Here is a 24,349-nt window from a genome sequence, read left to right on the forward strand (position 1 = left end):
TCATGTATAATATTACATGAGCATTAATACAATCATAACCAGGGCTGTCATATTAACAAGGGGGCATCCACTATGTATAGAGGAAAGTAGTTCCTACATAAACATAGAAGGGGATTCTTTACTGTAAGAGCAGTGAGACTATGGAAATTTTTTGGTGTATTCACTGAAAGAGTTCAAGAGAGGCCTAGATGCCAGTCTTGAGTGTAATAATATAACAAGTTATGGTTACTAGTTTACTCTAGATGGGTTGTTGATCCAGGGATTATCCTGGAACCAAGATATAAGCAGTATGGGTTTTGCTAAATGAAACATTATGAGGTGCCTCCAGAAGTAGAGGTGTCATCATTTGGGAAGATTATTTATCCTGTCCTATATTTAGACAGGATAAACTGGACCAGACAGAAACTGTGCCAAATTAATCAAAGTGGCGCACGCTGTATGATAAATTTGGTGTATCTTGCTAGATCTTAGACACTTTCCTTTTCCTTAACCCATTCTCCACTGCCCACTGTGTTTTGATGGCGAATGGTGCAGGTCCCCAGTCTTCAGTATTTTTACACCACTGTAGAAAAGACAAAAGACTTATGACCGCGCCATTAATATTCTGATAAACTTTCTTATATAAAGGCAGTTTACCCTATCTGCACAGTAGAATCCTGTCTAGAGCAGTCCTGTGTAACGCATCTATAGGCCAACTAAATAGGAATAAACATCAGACAAGTCATGTGACCCACTCCCCCCCCCCCCCCCCACACATACTCACATATTGTGACCCCTGGTGTTCAGTTAGCAACAGGGTTACATGACATACATGTTCTGGGTCAACACACAGGACACATTCATAGGCGACATAAATAGGACTAATGGTGGAATAATGGTCATTATTATGGCTATTGCAACCACTACTTCACTGTGTGTGTATTTACTTGTATAACATGGCTGCCTGTCTCTAAGTGATGTATAAAATAGCTGCCTGTCTCCACATGATGTTTAACACGGCTGCCTGTCTCTAGGTGATATATAACATGGCTGCCTGTCTTTACATGATGTATAACATGACTGCCCGTCTCTAATTTGCCTTCCAAAAAATTAAATAAAATGTGATAAAAAAAAAGTTACATATACAGTACCATAAAATGGCACCAATAAAAACTTCAACTAGTCCGGCAAAAAAATAAAAAGCCTGCACAAAATAAAAAAGGTATGATTTAAATAAAAAAAAATTATATTGCGTAAAAGCAGTAAAACAGAAAAAAAGCTATAAAAATTTGGTACCACTGTAATCATATCGACCCACAGAATCAAGTTAACATGTCATTTATACTGCACAGTGAATAAACTAAAAATGTTTTATTCATTTTAAAAAATTACGGAATTGCTGTTTTTTGGACACCTTGCCTCCCAAAAAAATACAAAGTTATCAAAAAGAGCGTACTAAACATGTATGAATTAATAATTGTATTATTTATTTACCACATTATTATACCCTCTTATTATGCCCTGATAACCTCCGCTCAGCTTACATATGCCTCCACATTATAAATTTAAATACCAGTTAAACCCCAAACAGAACTACCAAGCAAAATCTGCACTCCAAAGCCAAATGGCACTCCTTCCCTTCTCTCTACATTGTACCTAAACAGCAGTTTACATCCACAAATCTGCCATTGCCATACCCGGAAGAACGCGCTTAACAATTTATGGGATGTGTGTCTTCTGTGGCACAAGCTAAGCACAGCATATTGGGCACTGAAATGGCAAATCTGAGGAAAAATTTTAATTTTTACTTTGCACCATCAGCTACACATTAGTTTCTGGAAAACACCTGTGGGGTCAAAATGCTCACTACACCCCTTGATCAATACCTTGAGGGGTTTAGTTTTTAAGTGTAGTCATTTGTTGGGGGTTTGTTTTACTAATTTTCCTCAGAGCCCCTGCAATTCTGGGTCGATGCTGTGAAAATCAACAAATTAGTCCTCAAATGCACTTGGAGCTTTTTCACTCCTGAGCCCTGTCGATAGTCCAGGCAAAAGCTTAGGGCCACATGTAGGGTGCTTCTAAAACTAGGAAACACCACATAATAATTAGAGAGCTGTCTCCACAGTGGCACAAGCCGGGCACAACATATTCCTCACTGAAATAGCATATCTGTGAAAAAACTAACATTTTCACTTTGCACCATCCACTGCACACTAATTTCTGGAAAAGACCTGTGGGGTGAAAATTCTCACTATACCCCTTGATAAATGCCTTGAGAGGTGTAGTTTCCAAAATGGGGTTTGTTTAATTTTTTCATTTTAGAGCCTATGCAATTGTGAGCTAATGTTCTGTAAATCACCGAAGTAGACCTCAAATACGTATAGTACTCTTTCACTCTTGAGCCCTGTTGCTTGACCAAGCAAAAGATTAGGGCCGCATGTAGGGTGTTTCTAAAACAAGAAAACACTGCATAATAATTAGAGAGCTGACTTTTCCTAGTGGCACAAGCTGGGCGCAAAATATTGGGCACTGAAATGGCATACGTACGGAAAAATAAAAATTTTCACTCTGTTACATCCGCTGCACACTCATTTTTAAAAAACACCTATTGGGTCAAAATGCTCACTATACCCCTAGATGAATGCATTGAGGAGTGTAGTTTTCAAGATGAGGTCATTTCTTCAATGCAATGCTACCTCAGGGGCTTTGCAAAATCAACATGGAGCCAAAAAAACAATCCAGCAAAATATGCGCTCCCAAAGTCAAATGACGCTCCTTCCCTACTGAGCCCTACTGTGTGCCCAAACAGCTGATTACAACCACATATGGGGTATTGCCTTACGCAAGGGAAATTGCATAATACATTTTGGGGTGCTTTTTCCTCCTATTACCGCTTGGAAAAATGAAAACATTTAATTTAGAACTACATATTATTGCAAAAAAATAAATTTTTCTATTTTCACTGCCCAATTCTAATAAAATCCATGAAACCCCTATGAGGTCAAAATGCACACTACACCCCTAAAATGAATTTTTGGAGGGGTATTGTTTTTTTGGCCGGCGTTTCTTATGCCTTGGCACCTTAACGTTTCTGCAAACCTATAATGGTGTCTGGAAACATCTTAATAAAAAGGCCCCAAAATCCACAAGGGGCTCCTTAATTTCTGAGGTCTGTGTTTCAGTCAGGTACAACACTTGGGCCACATTTGAAATATATTTCTACAATTTTCTGAATTTGGGTAATAAATATTGAGTTGCATTTCTCACGTGCCGAGTTACAGTTGCAGTTCAGAAGTGCATTCAATTTTAAAGTAGGATAATTTATGAGGGGTTTTCTGAGGGGTTAATACATAATGCCGCTTCAGAACTGAATTGGTCCCTAAAAAATTCTGTTTTCGGAATTTTCTTTCAAATGTGAAAAATGGCTGCTAAAATATAAAGCTTCTAATATCCTTAATAAAAAATTGCTCGGAAAAGTAAAAGAATTACAATGTTATTCCTGCATACAGCTCCTGATTTTCAGATGTTTTTTAAGCCACTCGCGTTTTTCGCGACTTTTTCACTGTGTTTTTTACAGTCGTTTTTGGAGATTTTTTCAATAGAGTCTATGAAAAACTGCTCCAAAAACGTCCCAAGAAGGGACCTGCACTTCTTTTTCACAGCCGTTTTTTTATGCGGCCATTTTTTCAAAACGGCCGTGGAAAAAAACGGCCCATTGGAGCAGAACGCTGTTTTTCCCATTAAAATCAATTGGCAGATGTTTGGAGGCGTTCTGCTTCTGATCTTTCGGCCGTTTTTCGTCCGTTTACGGCCCGAAAAACGGCCAAAAATAGGCCGTGTGAACATACCCTAAGTAGTATAATTTAATCAGAAAACTTGGATATTTTCTGTTAGATATGGGAAACTTTTGTCATGGCAGACGTTGTGGGCTGCTGGAGAGTGCTTTGTGTGAATGGTAACATACAATATATTGAGAAGCTACATCTTAATCTTATTCCTGATAAGTAAGTAATGGGACATTAACTTCGGAATATGATATAATAAGCGTTAAAGAGTCTCTGTCACCACATTATAAGTGGCCTATCTTGTACATGATGTGATCGGCGCTTTAATGTAGATTACAACAGTGTTTTTTTATTTAGAAAAACGATCATTTTTGACGGAGTTATGACCTATATTAGCTTTATGCTAATGAGTTTCTCAATGGACAACTGGGCGTGTTTTACTATATGGCCAAGTGGGCGTTGTACAGTGGAGTGTATGACACTAACCAATCAGTGACCAATCAGCGTCATACCCTTCTCTCCATTCATTTACACTGCAGATAGAGATATAGCTATATCGCTATGTGCAGTCACATAAACACACTATAACGTTACTGCAGTGTCCTGACAATGAATATACATTACCTCCAGCCAGGACGTGATGTGTATTCATTCTCCTGACCACTTCTGTAGCATCTCTGTGAGTTACAGCATAGCACAGCGAGATCTCGCTGTGAATGACAGCTTACAGCGTAATCTCGCGAGACTACGCCTGCTATGCTGTAACTCACAGAGACGCTACAGAAGTGGTCAGGAGAATGAATACACATAACGTCCTGGCTGGAAGTAATGTATATTCATTGTCAGGACACTGCAGTAACGTTATAGTGTGTTTATGTGACTGCACATAGCGATATAGCTATATCTCTATCTGCAGTGTAAATGAATGGAGAGAAGTGTATGACGCTGATTGGTCACTGATTGGTTAGTGTCATACACTCCTCTGTACAACGCCCACTTGGCCATATAGTAAAACACGCCCAGTTGTTCATTGAGAAACTCATTAGCATAAAGCTAATATAGGTCATAACTCCGTAAAAATGATCGTTTTCTAAATAAAAAACACTGCTGTAATCTACATTACAGCGCTGATCACATCATGTACAAGATAGGCCACTTATAATGTGGTGTCAGAGACTCTTTAATATCTCTTATGATTATAGATCAGTTCAGTCAATGATACATTTAGTTATGTTAGAAATCCTGAATAACTCTATTTACTATTAACTTAATACATTCATAAGTAGATTCAGTGGAATGAAATAAAGGAACTGAAATATAAAAACACAGTAAGCAATCATACAACCATACAATTCACAAGAACAGAACAGAAGTTTCCATTCTCTATTTTTCCTGCAATAACAAATTGTAATTGGGCTTGTTGCTCTGAATCAATTTTTTTCTTGATATTGATTTCTAAAAACCATTTTAAGTTCCACACATACACAATAAAATAGTTTTACATTGGAGGAAATCTAAAATAATGTATTTAAAAATTGAAAAGGGTTAGGGTATGTTCACACGCAGTAGCAAAATACGTCTGAAATTACGGATTTTCAGAAGTTTTTTAACAACTCGCGTTTTTCGCGGCGTATTTTACAAACGTTATTGGAGCTGTTTTTCAATGAAGTCAATGAAAAACGGCTCCAAAAACGTCCCAAGAAGTGACATGCACTTCTTTAACGCAGGCGTCTTTTTACGTGCTGTCTTTTAACAGCGACGTGTAAAATTACACCTTGTGGGAACAGAACATGGTAAAACCCATTGCAAGCAATGGGCAGATGTTTGTAGGCGTAATGGAGCCGTTTTTTCAGGCGTAATTCGAGGCGTAAAACGCCCTAATTACGTCTGAAAACAGTGCGTAAGAACATACCCTTATTAGTTTTAGGGCTATGGACGGACTACTACAATGGACAACAAATGTATATCTTGCGAGTGAATGAATAATGTGTACCAGCAAACCATCATGAACATGGTAGAGCCGTACAGTGGTGCAATCTGTAGAGTCCCTATGGTTTTGTACTACCAAGCAGTAGATGTTCCGTATGGTGCCTCCCATATGGTGGTCTGAAGCAACAATCACAATCTGGCAGGTGTAATTTTATACTTCTCCTTAATTTAGTTTAGCATTTTAGAGCTTCTCTCTCTATAGTGGTTTTAAGCCATGGCTTGAGAAAGGTTCCTGTTGAACCGAAACGTTGCTGTATTGAGGTGATTAAATCCACTTTTGCTTTCATCTACTCTGAAGTCCTGGTGCCGTTACTGTGTTCTATGCTTCTTTCTATTGGATTTTGGGGAATTGATTCACCCCCAGGTAACGAGCACATGGCCTGATTTTCTGGAACCATTGGAGTGCTGTGTTCATCTATCTCTGGACTGTATATATATATCCCAGAAATAAATCCAGCAGCACTCAGGTAATCAAGATTAAAAAAAAGGTGTGGTTTGTGCCGACATGGCAAGTGCAACATTTCCGTCGCACGGACCTATGTTAGTGAATGGGGCCGTTCAGACTGTCAGTGATTTTCATGCAGCGTAAAACTCACGACATGTCCTATACTTGCCCGTGTTTTGTGCAGCACGCACGGCACACGGAAGCACTTCCGGGTGACGCGCGTGATTCGCGCTACAGCTGCTAAAGAAGAGAAGGGTCACATAAAATCCCCTCCTTCTTTACTGTGTCGTCACATAAAAAGGGAGTGTCATAATGATGATGGCTGTGTGAAATTCACGCAGTCACGCACCATATATACATGTCACACTGAACTTTTGTGCGCGCAAAACGGACACGTTCGTGTGAATAAGGCCTTATAAAGCAGATAACACAGGATCACACTATAGACAATATGTAAAGGGGACACCTTCTCCCCCCTCTGCACAGTGACCCCCGCACATGACACATAGCATGCCCACAACACTTATAGAAGTGAATAAATTGTTTTCTGACTAAGGTGTCTTATGTCCATGTGTCTGCTTTAAAGCTAATCTGCTGTTCACAGCTCAAAGCAGCAGCAAGATGGCTGCCCCCACGATCACATAACCTACAAACAATATAAAATCAAAACCAGATTAGGAAAAAATATGTTTCAATATAGATTTTTGGTCAGTAAAAAAAGAGATATAGGTGATATATTCCCTCACTGCTACTACTTGTGAAATATTGACTTCAGTTGCCTATATCGCAGGGTACAGGAACTTGTTTTCCTAATTTATTACTTAAAATATATTCAATAGAAACATAGAAAAATCTTTGAGGTGAAAATTGTATTAACCTATATAAATGTAAATTAAAGTCATAATTAAAATATCTATTTTGCTTTTATAGGTTCCAGGCTACAACTTCTGTTGTGGACATCAAGTCATAAATATTGTTAGGTAACATGGCAGAAGGCACAAACCAGTTGCCATATTTTTTTGGCAACATAACACGTGAAGAAGCTGAGAACTATCTTAAACAAGGAGGTTTGAGTGATGGCCAGTATTTGTTGAGGCAGAGCAGAAGTTATCTTGGAGGTTATGCTCTATCACTATGTCATGGTCGAAAATATTACCACTATACCATTGAAAGAGAGTTGAGTGGAACATATGCAATAGCTGGTGGAATATCGCACAGCTCTCCGACTGAGCTTTGTAATTATCACATTCATGAAAGTAGTGGACTTGTCTGTTTATTGAAGAAACCCTGCAGTCGCCCATCTGGTGTTGAACCGAAAATAGGACCTTTTGAAGACCTCAAGGAAAGTCTTATCAGAGAATATGTTCAGCAAACATGGAATTTACAGGTATAGTCATCTCTCATGTACTGGTACATATACTTTGTGTTATGGTGCCACAGCTTGAATTGTGCCATGGCCTCCAAGAGTTTCCTCCTCTATTCTTCTCTTTGTATACCTACCTGTTCCTTACTATACAGATCTAGACATAATCTACCTTGATGACATCTTCCTATCTCAATTGTGATCTTTCCAATAATCTTGTCTCCACTATTTCGTCTAAGCTGTGAGCTCTGGAACTAATAGTGTTAAAAATTCAATGAAGACAGCACTCCCATCTCACATTCAAATGTTTGTGTGAATTTAAAATCGGTTAATGTGTACAGGCCTTGGAGCACAGCATGGACCCACTCTGTCACAATTGTATTTGCCTTAGGGCTAAACGTGGAGGGGCAGAGTCTAAGGGTAAGGCCACATGGAGCAGCCCTGACACGGTCGCAATGCAGCCAACCGGTACCCTGGTCGGTGCAGCTTTCATACACCCTGTTAATAGCCACGCGTTACTGCAGGTAAAACGACCCTTTACCTGCAAAATCGTGCGGCATAAAGGATGTATTAATTAATGGCCGCACTATTTCGCAGATTAAGCAACGTTTTACCCGCCATAAGATACGGCCATTAAACAGGGTATTTGACAGCCGTGCCGAACATGGTGCCAGCGTGGTTGTTGAGACAGTGTCAAGGCCGCTCCGTGGGGCCTTACCCTAAGGGTAGAGTTCATGCAACACATTAGGAGAGATGCTGGTCAGGGCAGGGAGTGATCAGAAGCCAGTCAGGAAACTGTATGGATCCAATCCAAAACAGCAAACAAGGAACAGCAGAACAGAAACAAAACAATCTTGTTGCTCAGGCAACATGTGGCAGTTCTGAACAGGTTTAAATATCTTCACATGAATGAATGAATGAATTCACATGCGGCAGATTTTGTTGCAGAAATTTCTTCGACTGAAAATCCTTTCCAATCATCTAAAAGGAACTTGCAGAAATCCATGTGCTTGCTGCAGAAACATCCCCATTCATATGAATAGAACTGATCTTCAGAAATTTCTGCAACAAAATTTGCTGCATGTGATTCCATCCTTAGACAGGGTTTTTACATATTGGTCAAAATTGTGAACCCAGCCGTAGGATGTATGTAGATCAGCGTGCATAGGTATGGAGAGCCTAGAGGCAGCAGTGACGAGGCAAGGAGACATCCCATTATTAGGCCTCATGCACACGACCGTAGTGGTGTGCATGGCCGTGATTTGCGCGGGCTGCCCGCAAATCGCGGGCCGTGCACATGGCCGTGTGCATTAATTTCTATGAGCCTGAACCGCAAAATACGGCCACAATAAGACACGGTCCAGGCTCCTGGGCAATTCACGGACCGTGGAAACCACGTTCGAGTGCATGGGCCCATAGCAATGAATAGGACCGTAATTCACCTGCAGATTTGTGGGGGAATTGCGGCCGCAAAAACATGTTCATATGCATGGGGCCTTCATATTAATGTTTTTGGTTTATTATTTTTTAATTTACAGGGGGAAGCTCTCGAACAAGCCATTATCAGCCAAAAACCTCAGCTAGAGAAATTGATTGCCACCACTGCTCATGAAAAAATGCCTTGGTTCCATGGCAGCATTTTAAGAGAGGAATCTGAACAACTTCTACTGAGTGGTGTAAAGACCAATGGAACCTTTTTGTAAGTAAACATAACATATGGTAATTTGGTAATATAGTAATCTTGCTTATTGCAAGTAACGGAAATTAAAGTGTAATAACATGGTTTCATTGCAATACATTTCTGACCAAGTCTAAACAAGAATTTCTTGTAACTTTTAAGAGGGTTAATTTTTAAAATGAGTAATAGTTATCTTGTAGTCATTTGTCAGAAGTTCTGCAAATAGGTATTGATATAAATCCTAGACATTATAGGAATGATAATATTGATATTTTATATTTTGTCTTTGATCTGTCCTTCATTAACCCCCCCCCCCCCCCCTTTAAAGGCTATGTACACCTTTGAAAGGCAATATTTTTTTTATATCAGGTGTATCAGTGTGTTTTGTGACTTTGTGAATACTTCTTATTAAAAATTTGTTATGAAAATAGATGTGATAGATTACAGGTGGATCCTGCATGTCATGTGACAGGACCCGCTTTCACTGCAGCCGTCAGGTCCACTGGACTGATGGATTCAGTGAATAGCGAATGATACAACTTCTATGTATAGAGAACACAGAGCAGCTGTATCTAAAAAGGTAAAACATATTTTTAATAAAAAGTATTTACAAAGTTACACAAAACACACTGATCCACCTTTTTATTAAAAAAATGTTTTGCCTTTCAAAGGTGTACATAGCCTTTAAGGCCTCATGCACACAAACTTATTTTTGTCCTCCCGTAAATACTGGCGTAAATACGGGTCCTTGGTCACATGTATTCGACCCGTATTGCACCAGTATTTACGGACCCGTGCCCGTAAATACGGGTCCAGAGTCACCAGTATTCCACCCGTATCTACGGGCACGTTTTCGCTGCAAAATTGCACTGCATTAATCGGCAGCCCTTCTCTCTATCAGTGCAGGATAGAGAGAAGGGACAGACCTTTCCGTAATAAAAGTAAAAGACATTCATACTTACCCGGCCGTTGTCTTGGTGACACGTCCCTCTCTTGACATCCAGTCCGACCTCCCTGGATGACGCGGCAGTCCATGTGACCGCTGCAGCCAGTTATTGGCCTATGATTGGCTGCAGCGGTCACATGGGCTGTAACGTCATCCCAGGAGGCCGGACTGGAGGAAGAAGCAGGGAGTTCTGGGTAAGTATGAATGTCTTTTTTTTTTTTTTTTACAGCTTTATCTATATTGTGATCGGTAGCCACTGTCCAGGGTGCTGAAAGAGTTACTGACAATCGTTTAACTGTTTCAGCATCCTGGACAGTGACTATACACTGACATCGCCTAGCAATGCTCCCGTAATTACGGGTGCACACACGTAGTCTCCTGTAATTACGGGAGTCCCATAGACTTCTATGGGCCGTAATTACAGTCTAAAATAGGACATGTTATATATTTTTCAACGGCACGGGCACCTTCCCGTAAGCATACGGGGAGGTACCCGTGGCCAATAGAAGTCTATGGGCCCGTAATTACGGGCCGTTATTACGGCCCATGATTACGGGCGTTTTTTACGTTCGTGTGCATGGGGCCTAAGGACACAGATAGTTTTGGCCTTCAGGACCCAGCGCCATTTTCAAATGTGACATGTCATAACTTTGTAATGCTTTTATTTATCCAACTGATTTTGATATTGTTTGTTTCTTGACTCATTGTACTTTATTTTCGTGGTATGTTTTGTTTGGATTTAAAACAAAATCCAAAAGTGCACAGAAAATGTAACAAAATTTGGTGTTTCAAAAATCAGATTTTCTCTGCTTGTAAGAGAAATAGCCGTAGCACACAAATTAGTTAATAATTAACATTTATCATATGTCTACTGTATGTTGACATATTTTTTTTAAATGTTCTTTTATATTTTTAAAGATGTTAGAAGGGATCAATTCAGTTCTGGCTTTGAGGGCCTACAGTATATATTAGAAGCCCTCATAAATCACCCAATTTTAAAAACTGCACCTCTCAAAGTATTCAAAACAGCATTCAGGAAGTTCATTAACCCTTTAGGTGTTTCACAGGAATTCTACCAAAGTGGAGGTGAAATTTCAAAATGTAATTTTTTTGAAAAGCACTCCAGAATATGTTACGCTATTTCTCCAGAGTATAGCAATTCCCCATATAACTTCATAAACGGCTGTTTGGGCACACAGCAGGGCTCAGTTGGTCTATGGTCATGTCCATCACATGACCTTGGACAGACTTTTATCCACTGGAATTAAACAATCATCTTGAATACTGTGAAGAATTAGTACAGAAAGTATATTGGAAAATTTTATCAGGCCTACTACTGTGATATTAATTCTATATCAATTCTTATAGTGGGGATGTCAGGCTTTCATATGGGAGATATCAATACAGAGAAATGGACAAGTAATGGCAAGGTGGTATTTTCAGGGTATGAGTTACCACCTCAATCTCAAAATTTGATTAGAACTGCCTGGTTTTGCCATTTCACTAAGACCTATAAGGATCATGTCATGTCCTGGTGGAAAGTGCAAACTCTTGAGACGTATCTTAAGAATAAAATCATACCGCAAGGCTTAAGGATCACACTGATTCCAGGATCCCGAGTATGATCATCTGATTTGCTAAAGAGGTGGTAGAAGGAATTCATTGAATTCTGACTCAGGCTTATAGTTATTCTGTTAGGGGAGGAAATATCTCTTCTTTCATATAGTGTCAAGAAACTCAAAGAGGGGATTGAATCAACTAAGAAATTCACCAGTAACACTGATTTTGAAAGGAAAGAAACAGTGTCATTGAGAAATTTACAGCTCATATAATGTCAGGGACACCCAGGACTTCAAAGAAGGAAAAATATTTGATTACAGTGCCAAAACACAAACACCTCAAGAAGTAGACACTTTACAATCCACCTCAGAACACAAATATTCAGATTCATATAACCCCAACAGAAACAGGGTGAAAGAGGAATTGGAGAGGGTCCCTTTATGTACCTCCGATTGTCATCATGAATAACAATACCCCCATTGATATCTTCCTTGAAGTAGTAATTGATCAGCTGAGAAAACTTGAGGGCCATAGGGGTTTGTTAGAAGGAGTATGACGGGGACCCCTGGCCGCACGCAGCCTACTGGTCAGGTCTGGTTGCAACCAAATAGTCCACATTAGGAGAACTTGCAGGCCCCGTTGATACCAGCACAAGAATGCCGCAGACACAGCGATTCAAAACTTTACTCGAGATGAACTCTCATAGGCAGAATGAACGTTACAAATGCAATAACAGAGTCTCTTGCAACTATATATATTGGCTGACAGTGATTATGACAACTCGGCGTTCCGGCACTTAGGCCTATTCAGCAGCTTCCGCTTGGCAATTTAGCTATTTACAGCCCTTGATGGCTCAAGTCCTGTCTGGCATTAAGTTCTTGCAGTGCTACGCATCATCCGCTCCACTTGAAAATCCAACTGTTTACAGCCCTTGACAGATTATGCCGCGCCTGGCATAAAGCTCCACCAGTGCTCCGCCACTTCTGGCATATCTTGGCACTGCACACACACCTTTATCTGTGATCCAGGTGGCTGTCTATGGCGGTCACTTCACCTGTGTCCTCAGGAGAACAGGCCTTGTTTGGTTGTCACTGGTCCGCAGGGCCGCCATCAGGAATTTCAGGGCCCCATACAGCTAAATTTTCTGGGCCCCTCTACCGTGGCACCGCCTGTTAACGGTACTCCGTCCAGCAGTATATCATGCTACCCAGGACCGCCATCAGGGGGGGTATTAGGGGTACTGATGTGAGGGGCCCGGCCAAACCTAATTGAAAGGGGGGCCCGGCAACTGCCGCGACTTGCCTTTGGTAGAAAAATAAACAGGCCCCTGCAATGGGCGTTTTTTTCACCAAAAGAATCGTGTGCACCCGCAAACTCCTGCGCGTGTGCACTCGCGAGCGCACACCCGCCATCGCACGCACCAGCGACCGCCTGGAACCGCGCACCGAATTTTGTGGCAGATTTTGACCTGCCCACACTATCTTGCTGCGTTTTTTGCCGCGGCGATTGAGGACAGCAGACAAAAAACGCAGCGAAAAATGCATTTTCTGCCTCCCATTGATTTCGATGGCAGGTCAGAGGCGGAACAGCGGCAAGAAAGGACGTGCTGCTTTTTCTTTTTTCCGCGACTGGCTCCCATTGATTTCAGATTAAATCAATGGGAGGCGGTTTTGGAAATTGTTTGCTGCTGATTCTGACACAGTGTCCGAGTCAATATCAAGGCCCAAAAACTCTGTGAACTGGGCCTTATTTTTAGGGCTTATTCAGACGAATGTGTAATACATCCGTGCAACGCGCGTGATTTTCACGCTCCTCGCACGGACCTATGTTACTCTATCGGGCCGTTCAGACTGTCAGTGAGTTTTACGCAGCGAACACATGCTGCGTGAAAATCACTGACAGTCTGAACGGCCCCATAGAGTAACATAGGTCCGTGCGAGGCGCGTGAAAATCACGCGCGTTGCACGGACGTATTACACGTTCGTCTGAATAAGCCCTAACAATAAGGCCCAGTTCACAGAGTTTTTGGGCCTTGATATTGACTCGGACACTGGGTCAGAATCAGCACCAAACAACTTCCAAAACCACCTCCCATTGATTTAATCTGAAATCTATGGGAGCCAGTCGCGGAAAAAAGAAAAAGCAGCACATCCTTTCTTGCCGCTGTTCTGCCTCTGACCTGCCATCGAAATCAAATTTTCCGCTGCGTTTTTTGTCCGCTGTCCTCGATCGCCGCGGGCAAAAAACGCAGCAAAAAAACGCGGCAAGATAGTGTGGGCAGGTCAAAATCTGCCTCAAAATTCTTTAAGGAATTTTGAGGCAGATTTTTTTCTGCCTGCAAAATACTCTGTGTGAACAGGGCCATACTTAAACAGCACTTTGAGACACTTTACTCACTGTCAGAAGAGCTGCTGGCTCCCACTCCAGTCCTCGTCAGGCGATGTCTTCCATGCGATGTCTTCGGTCCAGATGTCCAGTCCTTCACCTCCAGCCAGACTCCAGGTAAGTTGTGTCCATGTGTGTCCGCGGCTGCGCGCGCGGCCATTTGCGAGTGTGCGCGTGCTGTCGTGGCTGGGAGCGCCCAGGCTGTCGCGGGTGCGCGCTTCCGGGCTTTCGCGGCTGCGCTTGCCGGCGGTCGCGAGTGCGTGCGATTGCGGGTGCGCGCTCGTGGACGCGAATGCGCACGCGCGGGAGTTTGCCGGTGCGATCGGTCGCGCGCGCGGGCGGGCGGTGTTTGACGGCCCCCATAACGAGAGGGGGGGCCCGCAGCTCACGACATTCTTTTGGTGAAAAAAAACGGGCCCCATTGCAGTTGCCAGGCCCCCCTTTCAATTATGTTTGGCCGGGCCCCTCACATCAGTACCCCTAATACCCCCCTGATGGAGGCCCTGCTGGTCCGTACACCCCACAAACTTGCTTGAATCTCAGTGGGAATACTAGGGCCTAATCAGCACTCAGGATTCTCAGGTCCCTCACTCATGCCCTTGCCACTTCTTTCCAATTACAACTCACCAGCTTACTTCACAGTGGCTGTGGTTGAGCCTGTTTGCTCACACACTCAGAGCAGGCTCCTCTTACTGTCTCTGCAATCACATTGCACTGCACACCACTTCCTTTTTCCACCTTACTATATTTTTGCCAGTATAGAGAAACCTTGTGAATATTGTGAATATTACAGCAGATACACATATTACATGCAAGGCAAAACAAATTAACAATGGAAGAGTTTCTATAAAAAGGATATACTCTCAGGTTTTTTTAGGTAAGGGAGGGGTATAGTGTTTGACCACTTCACAGGGGCACAATTGAACACCTCCAAAGAAGAGATTCTGGGCCTACAAACACTAGAAAGTGACAAGTCTATTGTTATCAAGCCTTCAAATAAAGGCGGGAACATCGTAGTAATGAATCATATACAATAAGGCTGGGTTCACACGACCTATTTTCAGACGTAAACGAGACGTATTATGCCTCGTTTTACGTCTGAAAATAGGGCTACAATACGTCGGCAAACATCTGCCCATTCATTTGAATGGGTTTGCCGACGTACTGTGCAGACGACCTGTCATTTACGCGTCGTCGTTTGACAGCTGTCAAACTACGACGTGTAAATTGACTGCCTCGGCAAAGAAGTGCAGGACACTTCTTTGCAACGTAATTTGAGCCGTTCTTCATTGAACTCAATGAAGAGCAGCTCAAGATTTACGAGCATCACAGACGCCTCGCATAATACGAGGAGGAGGATTTACGTGTGAAACGAGGCAGCTGTTTTCTCCTGAAAACAGTCTGTCTTTTCACACGTAAATGCCTGCTATCGTGTGCACATACCCTAAAGGTGATGCTTTGTTGGATTTGTTCATATTTAACAATGCAGAGCTTGTTGGCAATGTCACTGTTCGTGAAAACCTTGATAAGAGTGATCACAATATAGTTGCCTTTTACCTATACTGCAAAAAACAAACAAAGCCTGGGAGGGCAAAAGCACTTAATTTTAAGAAGGTCAATTTCCCTTCTGAATTTGCATTTCAGGACATGGACTGGGAACAACTAATGTCAAATAATGGTACAAATGATAAATGGGAGATCTTAAAATCCACTTTGTATAATTATAATGCAAAATTTATTCCTATAGGTAACAAGTATAAACAACTAAAATTCAACCCCACTAAAAAAAACGAAATCCCAGTATTAACCCCTTAATACTTAAACCCTAGTGACCTAGCAATTTTTTTTACGTTTTTCCATCGTCTCATTCAAAGAGCTATAACTTTTTTATTTTTGCATCGCCATAGCTGTATAAGGACTTGTTTATTGCGGGACAAGTAGTATTTTTTTAGTACTCAAAGTAGAAAATATAGGCACGTATAAGAATGATAGACAACAACTTTTTGAAGTTGAAAAAGGTATATTCTTTGTATAAATATAGTGGTATACAAAAACAATATGTCAATAGTGTAAAAGTGCAAAAAAGTTATCACCCCATATGATGAAGTCCTTTGGTTCAATAAGTTGTTGTCTCTCATTCTTATACGTGCCTATATTTTTATACTTTGACTATTTTGAGATTATGTGAAGCATCTCATTGGCTCATAACACCCCTATGTCTTGAAAGGTCTATTAATCATTTTCTATATTTTTTTAGTAGTATCATTTTGGGGTAGTTATAATCTATTAACTTTTATTAACTTTTTTGGTGGGCTAATAGGAAAAAATACTGAAATTTTGACACTTTTTTGTGTCTTAAATTTACACCGTTTAGTGTGTGGTATAAATAACATAAGAACGTTATTCAGCGGGTCGTTATGATTGCGGTGATACCAAAGTTATTGAGTTTCTTTATGTTTTACCACTTTTAGGCCTTATTCACACGAACTTATTTTACGTCCGTGATACGCGCGTGAAAATCACGCGCGTCGCATGGACCTATGTTAGGCAATGAGGACGTTCAGACTGTCCGTGATTTTCACGCAGCTTGTGTCCGCTGCGTAAAACTCACAACATGTTATATACTTGACCGTTTTTCGCGCAGCACGCACCCATTGAAATCAATGGGTGCGTGAAAATCGCGAACGGCACATGGAAACACGTCCGTGTGCCGCGCGTGATTCGCACTACAGTTGTAAAATAAATGTTGTAAACATAAAAACAGTGTCATAACGATGCCATATGCACGAAAATCAAGCAGCCAAGCACCAAATACTGATGCCACACGGAACTGCTACACTCGCAAAACGCAGCGTTTTTTGCGCGCGCAATACGCACACACTTGTGTGAATAAGGCCTTACAGTAAAAACTCTTTTTTTTTAATATAAATTATTTGGTTTTGTGTGGCCATATTTTAATAGCCATAACTTTTTTATTTTTTTGCTGACATAGCTGTATTAGGGCTTTTTTTTTTTTTAGGGACGACTTGTAGTTTTTATTGGTATCATTTTGGAGTACATGCGACTTTCCGATCACTTTTTATAATTATTTTTTTTTAAGGCAGGATGAACAGATAACAGCAATTCTGGCATTGTTTTTTATTTTATTTTTTATGGCATTCACCGTGCGGGTGAAATAATGCAATCGTTTTATAGTTGGGGTATAATTTTTTTACTTTTTTTTAGTCTCACTAGGGGACTTTACTGTGCAACCTTTTGATTGCTTTTATAATACACTGCAATACTTATGTACTGCAGTGTATTATGCCTGTCAGTGTAAAACTGATGGGCATTTGTTAGGCCATACCTCTGACATGGCCTAACATGCATTTACTAGAGGCAGACCCAGGGCCCCTCAGGCTGCCATAGAAACATCCGCACCCCACGATTTCATCGCGAGATGCCGGTTGGATAAGAGAGGGAGCCCCCTCCCTCTAAGAGCACACAGATGCGGCGCTCGCTATAAAGCGCCGCATCTGAGGGGTTAAGCATGATCGGAGACCGCTGCAAGTGGTCTCTGATCATTGCCCTGAAGACCGAGACGGGAAAACTTCTTCTGAAGCGCCGACGTGAAAAGGCGGTGCTTCAGAAGAACTACCCTTAACGGCTGACATAGAAACACTATACCCTGGTCGTTATGGGGTTAATACAAACATAAACAAAGCTCCAATTACACAAGAAACAAACAATGAATCACATGTCTACACAATTGTCTAAAAATAGAGGGAGGGAAGTTCTCGGCTTTCTGGGAAGGTGCCAAAGAGATAGAGGCTACCATCCAGCACCTATATACAGGAGCCAGAGGTCAACTCTCAGAGACCCCTTGACCAATAGGGCAGAGAACCATTACAATCTCCCCCTCCCCTACGTAAAGAGACAGGCCCCCAGTCAAAGGCTACCTGGTTTATACAATCTGGTAGCCTTGCAAACTCATTCTATAGACACATGGGATCAGTGCGTACTCTAAGACATGTAATATATTGTGGTGTGATCATTATCATAGCAGTGAGGTAAGTGTTGGAAATTTCTGGTGTTTGAAGTCCCCAAAAGGGAATAAAAAAAGGTAATTGTTTAGTGGGTTACATCTAGAGGTCAGAGAACTGAGCTGTTTCCATTACATTTGTGATGATACAGTACATCGTATGAGCACTAGAACCTGCACTTTGTACATCCAGCAGCAGTTTGAGGTTGGCATAGCTGATAGAAACTGTCAAATAACAAAAATAAATAATTAGTATAACCACCAGGGTCACAGAACAACCAGTGACTTGGTGAGCTTAATAATATGAAACCTACATTTTCAATATATACTGTAGTAGAAAAGGTTTGCTTCATCTGTTGCATGGTGCAAACAAATTGTCCCGATGCCTATTCCATAGAGCCATGTTTTTTATATGTTACACCAATGAGGGCTATCCTGTTTGAATAAATGGCAAAATAGAATGACTTGCATGACACCCCCCTCTTCCTCCCACCACTGTCCTAAAAAAGAAGGCGATGTTGTGCTACCACTGGTCTAGATGTAACTATAACCTGATTACCAGAATTTGCATGTTCTGTATATACTCTGAATTTCTTTGTGGTTTATGAGTTTTCTTGTGACATCCTGTACTGACCAGTGGATAGTGAGAAGCAGTTTGTCTAAGAGTGAAACTGTCTCTTTTCTTAAAAAAAATATATAAATGCAGAAGAATACTCTCAGCATTTGCTTGCTGGTGCATTGTCTGCATAGTGATTACTTTGCATTCTGGGAAGTGCAGTATGTACATCAGAGACTATACATGTAAGGGTGGAAAACCTGTACATTCCCTGCCCTTACATAAATTATGTTACTGTGCCATTTAATTTGCTTATACTGCTTTAAATGTGTTAAATTGCCATGTAATGTACATATTGTTATGTCTCCAATTGCACTGTGCCTAGTGGTATATTTAAATGTGTTGTGCACCCTGGCAGTCTATGGTTGTCGTGCATGACTGAGGCCTGTATAGAAAGTGTCCTGTGAATTAACTTGGACTAAGGGCTGTATAGAAAGTGTCATGCGAAGTAACTTGGACTGAGGGCTGTATAGAAAGTGTCATGTGAAGTAACTTGGACTGAGGGCTGTATAGAAAGTGCCATGTGAAGTAACTTGGACTGAGGGCTGTATAGAAGGTGTCATGTGAAGTAACTTGGACTGAGGTCTGTATAGAAAGTGTCATGTGAAGTAACTTGGACTGAGGGCTGTATAGAAAGTGCCATGTGAAGTAACTTGGACTGAGGGCTGTATAGAAAGTGTCATGTGAATTAAATTGGACTGAGGGCTGTATAGAAGGTGTCCTGTGAATTAACTTGGACTAAGGGCTGTATAGAAAGTGTCATGCGAAGTAACTTGGGCTGAGGGCTGTATAGAAAGTGCCATGCGAAGTAACTTGGACTGAGGGCTGTATTGAAAGTGTCATATGAAGTAACTTGGACTGAGGGCTGTATATAAAGTGTCATGTGAAGTAACTTGGACTGAGGGCTGTATAGAAAGTGCCATGTGAAGTAACTTGGACTGAGGGCTGTATAGAAAGTGCCATGTGAAGTAACTTGAACTGAGGGCTGTATAGAAAGTGCCATGTGAAGTAACTTGGACTGAGGGCTGTATAGAAAGTGTCATGTGAAGTAACTTGAACTGAGGGCTGTATAGAAAGTGTCATGTGAAGTAACTTGGACTGAGGGCTGTATAGAAAGTGCCATGTGAAATAACTTGGACTGAGTGCTGTATAGAAAGTGTCATATGAAGTAACTTGAACTGAGGGCTGTATAGAAAGTGTGATATGAAGTAACTTGGACTGAAGGCTGTATACAAAGTGCCATGTGAAGTAACTTGGACTGAGGGCTGTATAGAAAGTGCCATGTGAAGTAACTTGGACTGAGGGCTGTATAGAAAGTGTCATGTGAGGTAACTTGGACTGAGGGCTGTATAGAAAGTGCCATGTGAAATAACTTGGACTGAGTGCTGTATAGAAAGTGTCATATGAAGTAACTTGGACTGAGGGCTGTATAGAAAGTGTGATATGAAGTAACTTGGACTGAAGGCTGTATACAAAGTGCCATGTGAAGTAACTTGGACTGAGGGCTGTATAGAAAGTGCCATGTGAAGTAACTTGGACTGAGGGCTGTATATAAAGTGTCATGTGAGGTAACTTGGACTGAGGGCTGTATAGAAAGTGCCATGTGAAGTAACTTGTACTGAGGGCTGTATAGAAAGTGCCATGTGAAGTAACTTGGACTGAGGGCTGTATAGAAAGTGTCATGTGAAGTAACTTGAACTGAGGGCTGTATAGAAGGTGTCATGTGAAGTAACTTGGACTGAGGGCTGTATAGAACGTGTCATATGAAGTAACTTGGACTGAGGGCTGTATAGAAGGTCTCATGTGAAGTAACTTGGACTGAGGGCTGTATAGAAAGTGCCATGTGAATTAACTTGGACTGAGTGCTGTATAGAAAGTGTCATATGAAGTAACTTGTACTGAGGGCTGTATAGAAAGTGTGATATGAAGTAACTTGGACCGAAGGCTGTATACAAAGTGCCATGTGAAGTAACTTGGACTGAGGGCTGTATAGAAAGTGCCATGTGAGGTAACTTGGACTGAGGGCTGTATAGAAAGTGCCATGTGAAGTAACTTGAACTGAGGGCTGTATAGAAAGTGCCATGTGAAGTAACTTGGACTGAGGGCTGTATAGAAAGTGTCATGTGAAGTAACTTGAACTGAGGGCTGTATAGAAAGTGTCATGTGAAGTAACTTGGACTGAGGGCTGTATAGAAAGTGTCATATGAAGTAACTTGGACTGAGGGCTGTATAGAAGGTGTCATGTGAATTAACTTGGACTAAGGGCTGTATGGAAAGTGTCATGCGAAGTAACTTGGACTGAGTGCTGTATAGAAAGTGTGATATGAAGTAACTTGGACTGAGGGCTGTATAGAAAGTGTGATATGAAGTAACTTGGACCGAAGGCTGTATACAAAGTGCCATGTGAAGTAACTTGGACTGAGGGCTGTATAGAAAGTGCCATGTGAAGTAACTTGGACTGAGGGCTGTATAGAAAGTGTCATGTGAAGTAACTTGGACTGAGACCTATATAGAAAGTTGATAATCTGTAAAAAATGTAAGAAAAAAGGGCCTCATGGTGCAGAAATCCCAATACAGTTTGGAAGAGACACAATACAGGTGTAGGCGTGAACCTCACCTGGGCGATGTCCAGGCACAACACTGATTGAAAGCGTTAATTGATGTAGTTGCTGCTGAACCGATGGAACAACAGGGTTCCATCACGTAGTTTTGCATTAAATCCTGAAAAAAGTGGAAGCCAAAAAGCGCTACTTCATCACAAATTAAGGAAGTCCTCCAGTAGATAATGCGTAATTCCGTTTTATTAGGTTTAATGGGGTGACACGTTTCGACCCCGAACTGGCGTCTTCAGTAGACCATATACATGAAGAACCAAACAGAATGTGTTTTTTTAAACGCAAAAAAAGCCAAGAAACTCATAATGACATCATGAATGGCAGTCACAGCAGCGAATCAAATGTACACAAATAAAAAAGCAGTTTAAAAAAAAGAAAAAATAAACTATTAAAAAGGACAATGCAATACATATAGTGCACATATCAATCTAAGAATAATTAAAGCTTAGATAAAAAGTATACATCAGTAGTTTGATAGATATAAAATAATAAGCAAAAATGCGGGGAAATAGGAATAAATCAATATATATATAAAAATGTGCAGAACCGAACCGGGAGCGGGGTTTGATACACGAAGAGGCAGAAAGAGCCAGCAGTGGAAGTGTGTCTGTGTTGTAACATCTAATTATATGAAGTAGGTAACGGGGAAAGAGGTATGTGGAAAGGTAAAGGATCAGGCGATATCAGGAACGGGGTTCAGATGGTGTAGTTCAACTTCTTTCAGGTCTCACAGCAGTTTAGTATCAGGAATGCAGGGACGGATGCCTCACTACGCCATTGGCCGTCGCGGGGGCACAGGCGACCAATTTTAGGCCAGATATCAGCCAGGCCCCTGTTGTTATAGTGCATTGGGACGCTGTGCTCCCGATAAGCTGGCAAGAAGCCAATCAGGAGACAGCATTGTACCAAACCCCCATTAACCAAGGGGACGGAACGCTTATCAGAGAATAGGCAGGTTAAAACACAAATTGAAAGAAAGCAACTGAATATCATTCCCAACTGTGGCTGGAATGAACTCAGGTGCATAAATAGGTGAAAAGTGGATAATATAGGTGGATGATTAAACATATATAAAATAAAACATATAAAAAGAGAAATACAAAGCCATAATAAAATAGAAGCAATTGAATTAACAGTATAGAGTGTGTACAATGTACACAAACAATCACAAAATCACAGCGCATATAAGCAAATATACATATACACATATATGCATATATACATGCATGATACATACAGAAAAAAGCAACGGAATATGTAGTAAAATCGGGACGATACCATTAAGGCATTAAAATGGGAGGTGAGTGATAAACGGTGTCATATATATGTTCAGTAGGGACAGTGGAAAACCTTAGAATGAGGTCTCTATATAGTCATTTAGGCCATGTGGCTGTAGGCACGATGTTTTGTAGATCCAAAAGTTCTCACGTTGCCTGAGTCTGGCAAATCTGTTGGGTGTAGAACTAGAAATCTGTTCAATCGGGGTAATTTTTATGCATTTGTAGTCATTATTATGAACAGCCGCACAGTGTCGTGACACACTATGTTTAACCCCTTAATGACCAGCCTATTTTAAACCTTAATGACCAAGCTATTTTTTATGTTTTTCCATCGTCACATTCCAAGAGCTATAACTTTTTATTTTTGTGTCGACATAGCTGTATAAGGTCTTGTTTTTTGCGGGACAAGTTGTATTGTTTAATAGCACCATTTTGGGGTACATATAATTTATTGATTAACTTTTATTAACTTTTTTTTGGGGGGCTAGAAAAAAAACAGACATTTTGCCACTCTTTTTTGCGTTTAAATCTACGCCTTTTATCGTGTGGTATAAATAACACAATAATTTTATTCAGCGGGTTGTTACGATTGCAACGATACAAAATTTATATAGATTTTGTATGTTTTACTACTTTTACACAGTAAAAACTATTTTTTTTTCCAAAATTACTTGTTTTCTTGTCTCCATATTTGAAAGGCCATAACTTTTTTATATTTTCGCCAATGCAGTTGTATGAGGGCTTTTGTTTTGCAGGACGACTTGTAGATTTTATTGGTACCATTTTGAAGTAGATGCAACATTTTGGCTAAAGCCCCACGTAGCGGAATTGCACTTGAATTCCGCTGTGGACACTCCGCAGCGTTAATCCGCAGCGGAGCCGTTTCTCCATTGACTTCCACTTTTATTTAGCAGTGTTCGTTTAGACGATGCGTAAAATTCTGCTGCGGAGCATAGGCTGCGGAGCGGAATTTGGTGTCCGCAGCATGCTCTGTCTGTTGCGGACCAGTGGCGGACTGGTTGTGGACTCATGGCGGAATTTCTCCATTGACTTCAATGGAGATTCTAAATTCCGCAATGAAGTCCGCAGCTGTCATGCACATGTTATGTGTGGTGCGGATGCGTCTTGCTTTTTGGACATGACATTTCTTCATTCTGGCTGGACCTATGTATTTCTAGGTCTACAGCCAGACTGAGGAAGTCAATGGGGCTCCCAGAATTACGGGAGCGTTGCTAGGCGACGTCAGTAAATAGTCACTGTCCAGGGTGCTGAAAGAGTTAAGCGATCGGCAGTAACTGTTTCTGCACCCTGGACAGTGACTACCGATCACAATATACAGCAACCTGTAAAAAAATAGAAGTTCATACTTACCGAGAACTCCCTGCTTCTGTCTCCAGTCCGGCTTCCCAGGATGACGTTTCAGTCTAAGTGACGGCTGCAGCCAATCACAGGCTGCAGCGGTCACATGGACTGACGCGTCATCCAGGGAGGTCGGGCTGGATGGCGAAAGAGGGACGCGTCACCAAGACAACGGCCGGTAAGTATGACATTCGTTTACTTTCACTAGGGAAAGTGCTGTCCCTTCTCTCTATCCTGCACTGATAGAGAGAAGGGAAGCACTTTTACCGCAGTCCGCAGCAGCTAGTCCGCATCAATTTACTGCACATTTTGGGCAGAACCGCCGCAG

The 24,349-nt window shown here is 41.3% G+C and overlaps 1 protein-coding gene across 3 annotated transcripts in view; it reads left to right on the forward strand.

Moving 5' to 3' along the window:
• Positions 1-24,349, forward strand: part of SYK (spleen associated tyrosine kinase) — a 112,711-nt gene that overhangs the window by 28,838 nt on the left and 59,524 nt on the right. For all 3 annotated transcript variants that reach the window (XM_075852627.1, XM_075852642.1, XM_075852635.1), the window contains exons 3-4: positions 7,129-7,585; positions 9,100-9,260. In XM_075852627.1, coding sequence (XP_075708742.1) covers positions 7,184-7,585; positions 9,100-9,260 — 563 coding nt within the window. In that variant the 5' untranslated portion in view covers positions 7,129-7,183. The remainder of the gene's footprint in view (positions 1-7,128; positions 7,586-9,099; positions 9,261-24,349) is intronic.

Source organism: Rhinoderma darwinii, chromosome 1, assembly GCF_050947455.1.
Source record: "Rhinoderma darwinii isolate aRhiDar2 chromosome 1, aRhiDar2.hap1, whole genome shotgun sequence".
NCBI classification, from domain to species: Eukaryota; Metazoa; Chordata; class Amphibia; order Anura; family Rhinodermatidae; genus Rhinoderma; species Rhinoderma darwinii.